At 40.8% G+C, this 13,511-nt stretch overlaps 1 protein-coding gene across 1 annotated transcript in view; it reads right to left on the reverse strand.

Annotated features, from left to right (window-relative positions):
• The window catches only part of PTPN14 (protein tyrosine phosphatase non-receptor type 14), a 118,694-nt gene that overhangs the window by 58,647 nt on the left and 46,536 nt on the right, over nt 1-13,511 (reverse strand). The window contains exon 3 of the mRNA XM_027788480.2: nt 10,641-10,810. Within this exon, the coding sequence (XP_027644281.2) occupies nt 10,641-10,810 (170 nt within the window). The remainder of the gene's footprint in view (nt 1-10,640; nt 10,811-13,511) is intronic.

Raw genomic sequence — 13,511 nt, forward strand, 5'->3', positions numbered from 1 at the left:
AAAATTATATGGGCCACTCAAAAGGTTTTTATTTCCTTGCAGGAAGGCAGAAGACTCCCTCCTGCGTCAGAAGTCGATTAGACCTCCAAAGCCAGTTTCAAAATGCTTCATTTATTTCCTTCTCTTTAGGGATTATAAAATATCTGAAGAACCAGCTTCAGTCTCATGGACCTTCAGCTATTCTTTCTGGAATTAAGGCTCAATCCTGACTGCCCTATGCAATTCAAGACACATTTTTAACATGGTGGTTTGCTGTCACATCCTAATCACACTCGCTTCCCCTGGCGACTAGGAATAGGACATGAGGAAATGGAATAAAGCTGTGTCAGAGGAAGCACTTAAATGTGGCTTATAAGAAAGACAGGGACACACTTTTTAGCAGGGCTTCTTGTGATAGGACAAGAGATAATGGTTTTAGATTAAAAGAGGGTAGATTTAGACTAGACACAAGGAAGAAATTTTTTACAACGATGGTGGTGAAGCGCTGGAGCAGGTTGCCCAGAGAGGTGGTAGATGCCCCATCCCTGGAAACATTCAATTCAGGTTAAATGGGGCTCTGAGCAACCTGATCTAGTTGAAGATGTCCCTACTCAAATGCAGGGTGGTTGGACTGGATGACCTCTAAAGGTCCTTTCCAGCCCAAACCATTCCATGATTCTATAGGTCAGACTGGACATTAGGAAAAGGTTCTTCACTGAAAGGGTGGTCAGTCACTGAAACAGGCTCCCAGGGAAGTAGCCACAGCACCAAGCCTGTCAGAGTTCAAGGAGCATCTGGATGACACTTTCAGTCATATGATTTAATTTTAAGTAATCCTGCGCAGAGCAGGGAGTTGGACTTAACGATCCTTATGGGTCCTTTCCAACTTGAGATATCCTATGATTCCTCCTCTGTCCTCTTGCACATACCTACAATTTCTTTCCATCTGGCTCCCTTTGCACTTCTGAAATGGATGCACAATTAACGTACTGTCATTTCTGAAGTTTCACAGGCCATGAATCAATCCCTTTCAAAGTCACGTTACTATTAAGAATAATACTTCTTTATTTGGTTGAACTAAGTTCTCTTTTTTTCCTTCTGGTTTTTGAAAGCTACAGACCACTTTGAGTCATACCTCTCATGCCTTTATTTTCTTGCCAAGTTACCAATCTAGTCTGAGTTTTCTTTAGAACATCTAGAAAAACCCCAGACTGAAATTCCTATCATTACACCATTTCAAGAGCTGCAAAGTTTAAAGAAAATCCTAACATACTCAACAAAAATCACAAGCATGGACAATAAAAATGCTATATCATTCTACCCAGGTGCTCTCCAAAAAAATCTGAATCACTTCTGGTTCCCAACAAAGGTAAAAGCTAGCCACCCTCTTCATCCCCTAGTGGGAGTCAGCTAGAGCTTCTCAGCATTCAATGCAAGCCCAGGTCACCCAACCAATGTACAAATTCAGCAAGTGTCTCCAATAGTACATGCGCCCAGGTAGACAGGAAAGGAAGATACAAAGCGCCTTTTCCCAAGTGCATGACAAGTGCCTCCACCAGCGTGACTGGCATAGAAGGATTCAAGCTGGTCTACCTAAGACCAGAGACAAAGCTCCGGCACTGTGTGTAAATGATGTATCTTTATCGTATGAGAAGAGTAGAAACTCAAAATGTAACCTTTGCTGCCATTTAAAAAGAGTCCAATAAAAAGCCTAGAATATTTCAGAAGTATCTGTTCTACCAAAATTGAGCGTACAAATAGCTCCCATCAGGACAGCAAGATGTAAGAGCACATGACCAAGCCCCAGAACAGAAAATAAGTATTATTTCCTCATGATCAGATGTATATGTGATACTGCCTAACACCAAGACATTCCTCTTACAACATTTCTAGCCATCACAGCCACTGCCTCCAAAACACACTAAAGCAAGAATGCAGGCTGAAGTATCCAACACTGTATTTACAGTTGTGCAACACTTTTTTAGAATTGCTACATATGTACTGCCCAACCACACACATGAAAACACATTCACTTTCTGGTCTAAAAGCACAGTAAATGTAATAGATTAGATCTAAGCATCAACAGTTTCTTAAAATATCTGGTACAAAGAGCTCAGTTTTCAATAACCAACACACAGAGAACAAGCTCCCCATTCACTGAAGAAAGTCAGCTGGGAGAAGGGTTTGCCCTCCTCAGCAAATATTTTATAAACAGGGAATTAATGTTGAATCTTAGGTCTGCCTTGAAGGAGTTCTTATTTTTAAGTCAAAGTTTAAACATCCACTAATATACACATAGAAAAAGAACCAACTCAAGAATATTACTGAAAAGCAAAACAACACATACACTGTGATAATATGAACACAAGAAGACCCAAGCAAATACTGCACATTGTTGTTGCTGTCCTCTAAAAACATTAAAGCTAATTAAGTATCAGTTTGTTTACAAGGCAAGCTACAAGCCTAACGTGTGTTTTTTATGCTGCAGTAACCACTAATATTAAAAATTTTAATAATTAAAACAAAACAATAAAACCATCAAAGGAGCACCAAAATGCAAACAGACCAAACTGTCTAAGCCTGGGTGGCCACCCAGAGCTCTTAAGACTCATCTAGCTTGCAAGCAGTTCCAGAGCTGCTCCCCTGCCTGGGCTACGTGAGCCCCTCAACAATAGCTACGGTGCCTGAGTGCATTGCTCCTTGGTCCCAAATTCCTGCAGCTGGAAGAAAAAAAAAACCCAAAAATCAACATTACCAAGTTACTTGAAGACCCATCCACAGTCCTGTCCAACAGAAGAGAGCTGGGATCCCTGGGAATTCAGGACTCCCTGGGCGTTCACAAGTACCCGCACCTAGCAATGAATCCCAGAGCTTGCCTTTCTCCCAGCCTTGGGAGAAACGGTGCAGTTCCAGCCATAAGACAATAAGCACAGGGACCATGATCAGGACTGGGACCTGTAGGGTCAGGCAGGCTGGTAACTGCAATCTAAACAAAAAATGGATTCTACCCCAGCAGAAGTTTCTTTGCCTCCCATCACTTTATAAGATTTCAGCTCCAGAGTTCCTGCTGCTTCCTCTGGAAGACCTCACCGCAATGTCTCATGAATATACTCATGAACAAGACATGTACGTTGGTACCCATCCTAACTCTTCTTTTACTGCGTTTCACAACACAGCACCTACCTACAGCACTGTGTGTTAGTCCTTCAGTTAAAAAAGAAAGAATTAGTATTACCACATATAGGTCAGCTGGCAACCCACGCCACTTCACAGTTGTTCCCCACCATTCCCCTATAAAAATTATCCAGTAATTTGACTCTCCAAATCATGTAGCTGAGAACAAAAGGTTTGAAAGGATTCATGGGATCAAATTATTTTCCATTTCTAAGGTCTGCCATTCTGACAGAACATCCTGTTCTTTTCTGTTCACTTCATACAGCTTCCACGTATAATAGCAGTGACTGTCTAAAGTCATGTGAATCATTTAAAATTACAGTCCATTGACCTATAGCTGTCTATACAACAGAAATATTATATATAGAAAATATATATAATTATAAAGTTGGAAATATTCTGTTAGAAGACAGGAGCTAGACTGGTTTATGCTCACCAGGATCTAGCCCAATATAAGAAACAACAAAGAGAACAGATAGAGACTTTTTAATTGTTAAAAATAGTTAAAATAGTTAAAAACCTGGGACTGTTGTTCTGATCATGAATATCATATTTGTGTTGAAGAGAACAGTCTTGCTTCTTAGTGAAGAGGTGCATCATCTTTCCCATTGGGCAAGCCACATCGCTCTTTCTAGTGCCAAGAGAGGGCTGTGCGTCATGGCCTTTCCTGCGCGGTGTGAGCAGAGCTGCCCCCTAAGCCTACCAGAGCTGATCAGCACACACACAGCAGTTACGACAGTTCCCAGAAAAGAGGGCAATGAGAAACTGTTTGTGTTCCTTTCTTTGGAAGCTGCGTAGCCTGCTCCTGGGCGCCGTCTTTCCAAGAGAGCAGGCATGCTCTTAAAACACACACTGGGAAGTACACCATAAACATGACATGAAAAAGGTTCTTGGAAAGAGACAAATTTGGATGAGGCAGTAAGGCTTCCGCTGCCTGAAAATGAAACTTCTTTTCCACTCAGTTTCACCAGTAATACTGAATGGTTAAATCCTGACTGAAGTCTCCAGGTGCGAGAGACCAAACTCTGGCCTTCGTTTTTTGAATACTCCACCTTCCCACTTGCCACTCTGTTCTCACTCATTTGCTGACCCATCAAACTTAACTGCACATCTCTCTTCTCCTCCCATCCTGCATGGTATTTCTCTGTACTTTCACAGTAAAAAAATATTAAGTGTTGCAGAATTTTTAAGAACCATTGGCATTAAAAAAAAATAATTCTATGGGTCTACTAGAGGTGTGCTGACAAGCATGGCCACACAACCTGTCACTGCCCATCACTTGCCTGAAGTGATAGACTGTGACCAAGCACAAAAAGCAAAGCAGCCTCATGTACCCTAGAACCTTAACAGCCAAAACGAGTTCCACATCACTGAGCTTGCCACAAAACCAGGCCGGCACAGGAGGATATGTGATATCCAGACTTAGCATAGCAATTAAAAGCACCATGTAAAGACAGCAGTGACTGGTACAAAACGCCAGCTGATTGTACTTGTATTAAAAGCTAGCAACACAGGAGGATGTGAAACTTTAGCTTGTTCAAAAAAAGTAAAGCAAAGCAAAACAGACTAAAAGCAAAGATAAGCTCAAGTAGGCGAGACATTTAAGAACGACTTCTTTTGAGGGGAAGGAAAAAAGTCCAGTTTATTAGGGGGGAAGGGGGAAGGCGGGGAGTAGATTTGCCAGAACAATTTTCCCTGTAAATATGAAGCAGTCAAACACTATTTTTTTCCCTTTTACTCTATCCTCATGTGATTTAAAAATTCAGAGTCCTAAGAGCCTGCAGCTCTGTATGTTTTAGAAGAATGTCTGTTCAAAAGTTCTTCACCTAACACTTGAAGAAAAATAAAGAAAGGGAAAGGCAAGGAATTGTGAAGAAGTAGTATTTCCTTAAAAGACAAACAGAAAAAAACAGCTACAAGAAATGGTGAAGAAAAGGGTGAGGCAGGAAAATATGAGAGGAAATATACGTTCACTTAGCTAAAGGAGGACAAGTTTGGGGCTTGATTTTTCACAGGCCCTCCAGAAATGAGGCTTGGCAGCCACAGGCTCTAATTTTCCACCTGCAAACACATTCATTCCCACACTTTGCAGGTGCAGCCATCCCATTCCAAACACTGTGTTTTCTTTCACAGGAAAGCTGTACAGCACGTTCTTCAGGGAAAATGCAGAGCTGACAGCTGAACTTGGGGCAAAAGCCCAATGCAGCACAGTGCAGATGCTGGATTATGTCCCTTCCTACACAGTTGTGCATACCAGACTACTGTGCACAGCGCCATGGGGACCCAGCCCCACTGGCGGCACCCAGACTAGGAACTGCTCTCATTTCACAGGATTATGCTCCCATCTGCAACAGCACAAACATCAGTGGATATTACTGCACATAGTAAGACACTGAAAGCTTCTTCCAAGAAAGAAAAGAAAGAAAACCAGTCCAAAGAGATACTGGGGAAGCAAAACGTAACTTTGGTTTTCCCTTAGAACTGGGCAGGGGTGGGAGGAGGCCATGGATTGTCTGATACTTGTGCATACAGCAGCATCGCACCCACATTTTCAGAAAGCCACAAGAGTGTGTGGGTTCTCTGTTTTTGGAACGAGAGCACACTGAAAGCAAGCTTGTTTACTTTAGACACTGTACAAAGACTTACTTTTTAAAAATAAATGGTTGAAAGGATGCCTCCCCTCTGAGGAGTTAGCAGAAAATAAAAGGCAGATTTATATTTCTAATCTATGCAAATACCTACTCTACAGGGCATCACAAAGACTGCTTTATATCAGAGAGTATGTAGATCCCAGGTGCTTTAGATATGCCAAAAGCATGCACAGCATCTCCACCTGCGATGGCTGCTCACTCTGAGAACAGCTGGATGACTAAAAAGAGGTTGTCTAAGTAGCCTTCCATGAAAAATGCCTTTTGCTAATGTGCCAGCTCCAAACTCCCACCCCAATGGCTCTTGCTGTAGCTGCCATCAAGCCTGGAGAGGGGTTTGTTGGTTGGCTGAGGTTTTTTTATTATTTATTTGGTTTATCACAAATTCTTGTAGACATTTTCAAATTATAGCAATTACAACATGGTAAAACTCCCAATGACACCTGAAGAAATTACCACAGGGCTTTAATTCATACTTACGCTTGGAATATGTCTGCGGGACTGGGTGCAGGTAGAATGCCAGGACTAGAGGCAAGGGAGATGCTGGAGTCATTGGTGGGGATACGTACAGATGGGAGCCTCAACCCAAGACAGAAGAAACAGAGTAGAAAGAATAGCGAAATAAAAGGACTAGAGGGTAGGGAATAGCTCTCCAAGGAGAAAGCCCAATGCCAAAAGCAGAATGCTATTACACTGAAAGCAAGGCATAGCAGTAACATTGATTTCATTGCCACTACCAAAAAGAAGAGATAGGTACTCTACAACTGGTGGCTGCCTTCTGACATTTCCCTAGGATGCCCCCAGGAAGCTTCCAGCACAGGTCAAGAAACACAGCTGTTCCTGACAAGCCTCACTATTCACACTCAAAATCACTAACCCAGCAAGACTGATGATGTTCTGCTAGCGCTTCTTACCCTGTCCCAATGCTTCACTTTGAGGAGAAAAAGAATCCCACACCATGTTTGCATCTTTAAGTAAGCATCAATTTTGTAAAAAAGAACTGCAAGCCACAGAGTCAGATCTGACCTACTAAAACAATGTGTCCCCCAGAGCACTCTCTGCCTCATCTTTTCTCGCAGGCCTCAGAGGTTGACTTCAAAGAGCTGTTAGTTGAATAAACTACTCTGGCAGTCTTGTCTTTTCATTTTCTTTCCCAAGAATCCCACAGGCCCTTCCTTCTCATGTTATCAGAACTACCTCTTACAAATTAACTACAGGCATCCAATATTAATTCATGGCTGTGCCTGTGTTTACATGACAGGCACCTGCCACTCTACAGGTCCTCAACAACCAGTTACACGGCCAACCCAGGTAACCCATTCACCCACTCAGTACCCATCCAGACCTTTGAAATGACGACATCGTCAGGGAACAAACTGAAATGCAAGAAATTCCTTCTAAACATAAATCCCCCTTCTTTATTGCAAGGGTGATTAAACACTTGAACAGGTTTACCAGAGAAGGTGTTTAGTCTCTCCATCCACGGAGACATTCAAAACCCAACTGGACATAGGCCTAGAGCTTCTAATCCTCTAGGTGACCCTGCTTAAAGCAGGCAATCTCCAGAGGTATCTTCCAACCTCAACCATCCTGCAACTCTGTGGTTAGCACTGCTACTTGCATTTCACTTCAGCAAGACAACTAACACTCCCACATCGTACCTCCCAAGGACAGCACTGACTTCTTACTACATTACTACTCCACTCCTCTCCCAGCATGTCACATACAGACAGGTTTCCATAGAGTCTGTTCACCACTGGGGACATAGTGCTTGGGGCAGTGTTACTCACCCTTATTTCTGTATCTATATTTGGCTTGTGCAATACATGAAGTTACCAGCAAACCCACGAAGAGCTCCTGACCACTACCAACACCTGCAAGCAGCTAAAATCCAGGAGCCTGCAGGCATAATTAGCATAATATATACAACAGTAATGATAAAATGTAAAGGAGTTAAGATTTTATAAATAATTATGGCTCCACCTAAATATAGATTGTCTTATTTGTACAAGGATTCCTCCTGTTGGTCCCAGTTGTCAAACAACAAAGGAATACAAAATGGTCCACAGACTGTTCTGAAGAGCCAGATGGTCTTTCAAATAAAAATGGTTAAGGAACACTGCCTCAGAGCCACTGACAACCCCACAGGTAATGCTCCTCTCAACAAACAAAACCTAAAAGCCTTGGATCATTTTCCCCTCTTCACAATGACAGTATGTGAGACGGGGCCGGGGGGCGGGAGGGGCTGCAGTCACTGGAAGTAGGGAGAAATATTCAATTTGGGGCAAATCTTTCAAAAAATAGCTATCAAGCCAGTCTATAATCCTGCATACCAGAAGCAGAGTAAACCACCTCAGTAAACCAGTTCCTTGGTTTTCAAATACTTGTCGATTATCTAAGTGTTTGCTGAAGTATTTTCATCATCCTTATGGAATATTAACGAACCTTGGAAATTCTGAAGTCCACAATTAACTAAAAGCCTGGACTGAGAGATGGGTTTCACCTCAAGCTCCAAACATGGCCAGGCAAGCTCAGGGCTGGAGATGTTTCTGCCAAAATAAGGTCATAAAGGTAACAGGTCGATTGTTAGCAGTGCTATCACTAGTTTTGCAGCTTCAGCCTTTGGTGATGGCTTTATTTTGGGTTTGGTTGTTTGTGGAGGTTCTGCAGCTTCCCAGAAGCAGATAAAGTGTCTGATCATGAGATGCACATTTAAGACAGATTTGTCATTTGTACATAAATATAAGTAAAATATTTAGGCACTGAGTGCGTGAGTCTAGTGCCTACCTCACCATCACAGGTAATCATATCATGATCAAGCCTAATCCTAAAAGCAGCCAGTCTCAATTTCAAAACAAATGTTTAAACAGCTTACCAAGAGCAAGCAAAGCCATAAAAAGCAACACACACCCCATCTGTCCATCTAATCACACTTCAGACCAAGCCTTTCTCTGCCATTTGTTTCAGGAGTCCTCCATGTCCCCACCACTCACTGCTTCAAACACAAGATTTACCGCATCTATCTAGAATCGCACAGTTGAAGGTTTGCTGCCATCACATCACCTACAGTGAAGCAATTCCACTTCAGGAAACAAACAAAAAAAAACCCACAAACAAACAAAAAAAAATTCTTAACAGGCTATTCTGTATCTGAGATCCATTAGTAAACTGCTGGATTTGCTACAGATATTGAAAGAAACATAAGAGAAACTTGTAAGACTCTGCAGCTTATGCTATCAATCACTTCAGAGAGAAAAACAATTCAGCAGCCACTCCAACTGAGAGTGCCCTGAAGTTCAATTGTCATTGGAATGTTTTGTTATTACCAACCTGGGCAGAATGAGCAAATACACCTCTGCAGGTGAGCTATGAATGAGCAATCAGCACTGCAGGCTGCAGCTTGAAGAGATAATAGCATCCAAGCAGCTACAGTGCTTCCTTGCACACAACTAGGCCAGGATTGGGCTGACAAAAGTGAACAACAGAATGCTTCAGACATTCCAAATGCATGTTAAATAATTCTGGAGAGGTACGAGGCTTCTCTCTCCCAACACGTACAAAGCAGGAACACACAAATACCGATAAGCATCAATGTTCAGTCTATTCCCAAGGAAATTTAAGCTTTGTGATGCTTTCAGCCCCCTGTTTGGCAAGAATCCCGCATTACAGTAGTCAAGGGACTGCTTGACAGCTGCCATTTTCAGAATCAAACCCTTCACATCCTATCAAAAGTCAATTCTCCAGCTGGGTTAAGAAAAAAATCCTTTAAAATACAAAATCAGCAACACAAAAAACACTTCACATCTTGCACACCTAGAATTAAAACTACTGTTTCTCTACTATTTATATGCCTTTTTTAGACATAATGACCACATGGTGAGTTTCAGGTTTGCAGCAACAGAGTATTTTTTCAGTGGGGAGGCTTCTGCCACCCTGTAGCCCTCACCCACTTATTCCAGGCTTTACCCCTAGCTGTACTGATGCAACTTTGCTCTAGACAAGATAAATGAAATAATTTTAGTTGAAAAGACAACAAGCCCACCCCTTTTTGGGTGAGGTGGGCTTTTTTTCTTTTCTTTTTTTTTTTTTTTGGTGGTGTTTTATGTTGTTGTTGGGGTGGGTTGGTTTTTTTGTGTGTGTTTTTTTTTAAGTTTAAATACAGCACAGATGTGGGAAAACCACACAGTGATGTGGTTTGCACGAATAGCCCCTCAGAACAGTTGCATTGTTACAACTGCAGCACAGGGCTCTAAATGAAAGAATAATTCCCACTGAAGTTGTTTGCAAAGGTACACTGTGATCATAATTAAAGCACTAATACTCTCTAATAATTTTAATCCTTTTGTGAAGTGTAAGGGGAAAAAAAATTAGGAGTAGGATGGGCAAAACCCAGAAAAGATGCCAAAGTTCACTTTCAACAAAGTACAGGTAGACTTAAGAATAACAAACTGAAAGTGTATATAGAGGTCCTTTGCCTATGGCTTCCTTTTAATCAGTAGAAGGTTACAAAAAAAAAAAAAAAAAAAAGAGTATGGTCACCACATTCCTTTTAAAATTGATGTCAGGTTTTAAGTGTTACATCTATTACTCCCTTTTTGCTTCTGCAGTTGGTCATATGCAAGCATTCACCAATACTGCCTCTCCCCCCCACCCACACCCACCCCCCGCAACGAGATATAATCAAGTGGCAATTTCTCTCACTTTTTGCCCATTGGGGCAATCACCAGGAAAGGAATAAAACAAATGATACCTGAGCAAATACTGAATGCCAGAAATGAAGCCACTGTCCATTCCCTTCCAGCTATATCACAGTAGTGTGATCAGAGGGAAACCACATACCTTGTCACCTCCTGCTGCAGTCGGGAAACGCTGGGCACATAGAACATTACCCCAAAAAAAAGCAAAGGCTCATTGGCAAATTTGTCCAGCTGCTTCTTCAGAGGCTTTTCCAGTTCAACCCAGCGGTCTTGCTGGTTCTTGCTGAGAAACCAAAGGCCGAAGTAGTGCGTCTAGATAAAGAAACACAATAGTGTCAGTTTACCTTTTTCTGCTAGATCACACACATGCAATCAATTACACAAATGCAAATAAGAACAGATGGCACTTTTTAAATTTTTCCATATAGAAAATCAGAATAATTCCTTTTTTACTGTAATTTTTTATTTTTAGGACAATCTGGAAGACAATGACAAATTAATATTGCATTATAATATACTTCATGGAGTACTACCCGCCCCTTACCATCTCTCCCAAATGCATATTAAAGAGGTTGCTCTGACATTATGGCACAGGTGACATAAATGATTTACAGAAAGCGTCTGAGTCTTTGTTTTCTTCTGCACCTGTGCCTTGTGAACAGACAGCAAACGCTAAGTCTGTATCAAAGCACAAAGGCTTCATGAGACTTTGGATCAGGCCCACTGTAGGTAAAGGACAAGGACTCTTACAACTATAAAAAAAGAATGCAAACCCACATACACATCAAAATATATCAACCAATACCAGAACTGTTTACCCAATGCAGAACATGTTTAGTTTTGTTTTTAAATGCACTCACAAGTTTTTATGATGGACAAGCATTACACTTAAAATGTGCATCACACACACCAGTTGTTTGCTCTAGGCTCTTACAGAAAATACCAGGTTGAAAACCTCAGCTATTTCCTATCCTGTGTAAATCTCAATGGCTGTAGTACCTCCTGTAAAAGCCACATGGAACTGTTGGTAGTGGAAAGCACTTAACAAGGAACAATATTCAGAACTAGAGCTTCATATACTACAAATTGGTAATAAGCAGCTGAAGGAATAGCCAATCCATCATGAATGAGTCTATTGAAAAGCCTTTAAACCACTGTATTAAACACACTGATTTACTACTGCGTGCAAATACGTACTATAATTAACAGCAAGTACTATGACTACAGATCTGAAGAAAAAGCAAAAAAAAGTGTTCATGTTTAGCAAAGGAACTACTCCATCAGTTGCTTGGAAATCTGACTGTATCCCTAACTGTAAAGCTCGTATCAACAGCTTTTTCAACAGTATTTTAGCTGACAGCATCTAGAGATTTCCAGCAATGCCTTCAATATAAAATACCGCTTTATACTAATACTGGAATGAATGAAACAAACTGTGAGAGAAACTTTTGTGGACACCAAGCAAACTTAGGATCTGAAAGTGGAATAATTGCTATTTATGCATATTTCTCTCATTTCATTTCAATAAAATTTCTTCATGTTTAATCCAACTGACTCCCTATTCAATGAAAACTTTCCAGTAGTTTCCATTAGATTAGATTAACCCTAAAACAAATAAAATACTTATTTTGCTGTTATAGCTTAACTTACCCGGACAACAATACTTCCACAGGCAGTCACAATCTTTTATACATATCACCACATTTTAAAAAAAGATACTTGAGATAAAGAATAGAAAAACCCCTATGTGCTGTTTTATAAAGCTTTCATTTGAAATTACTTTTAAAACATTAAAAAAGTTTGGCTTATAAATTAACCATCAACATTTCACCAATCGGATTTCTTAGATGTTCATGCTTTTAAACAAAAAAAGTCTTCAAAAGTAGCAGACAAATTGCAACCATTAGACTTTGCAAAAGTCACCATCAACAGCCTGTTTCACTTTGGTAAGGACACTTCTCTAAAAATCATTGCATGTACCATGACTTAGCATACAACAGAAGGGCAAATAATGCAATATTGAAAAGTTAAAATGCTGAGAAATGACAAGAAGCCAGCAGAGGCAACACTGTTCCAGCTATTCTATAGCTCAGGGCATGCAAGAGAGAATCATATGCAAAAACTCTGATTTGGAGCACAGGTGTATTTACTTTAGGGTTTCATTACGTACATATTTTTAACTCTGGAGAACGTCCAGACTAGCATTGAACAAAGGTGATAACTACATCAACTTGATTCCTCAATCAGCCCGACAAACGCGCATTATAGCTCAAATACTGTTCAGTCCTTTCTCTTTAATCTCTATTTGGTACAGTGAAGCAAGCTAGTTCTCATTTTTAGGAGGATCCTTCTAGAATTTAAAGGTATCTTCAATAAATCAATCAATCCAGGGTGCAAATAAATTAAGAAGTCAACATCTCTCATAGGATAAACTTAAAACAAACCATTTCACTGATACATGTCTACTCTCCCTCTGTAGTCATCGCTGGATAAAAAGTTCTTTTGATGAGCTCATCATGATAGTAATTAGATTAAAATGAAGGTGGGAGGGACAGTGGAGACAGCAAAGTAAAGGAATTCATGTGAAGGCCGAAAAAAGCAGTGTTTTTACCACCTCATTAGGGCAATCCTTTAACACACAAACTCCTGAAAATCACTGCAGGGCAGCTCATCCTCAGCAAGTAACAATGCACAGCTGTGAAAACAGATCTTCCATATTACTTTAAAAAGTCAAAACATCACCTAGGACCCAAATTTGCAGTATCAAGCATCTAAAACATCTAGCAACTAAGATGATTTGGAGTCTGAAGTCTAAAGGAGTTACTCAAGGGATTAAGGGTATTGCAACTAAACAGCTCAAACGAGCGCAGTCCCTCCCCTTTGATTGGGGGCAGAGGGACAACAAGAATTTAGATTTGCTCCTGTAGAAAGGCTCTTCAAGTACCAGATCCAGAGTCCTGAATCACTTCCGAGGAGTAAGCAGCAAAGGGAATGCAGTGCTTAAGCTTCTAGA

This window comes from Falco peregrinus, chromosome 11, assembly GCF_023634155.1.
Source record: "Falco peregrinus isolate bFalPer1 chromosome 11, bFalPer1.pri, whole genome shotgun sequence".
In the NCBI taxonomy this organism is placed as follows: Eukaryota; Metazoa; Chordata; class Aves; order Falconiformes; family Falconidae; genus Falco; species Falco peregrinus.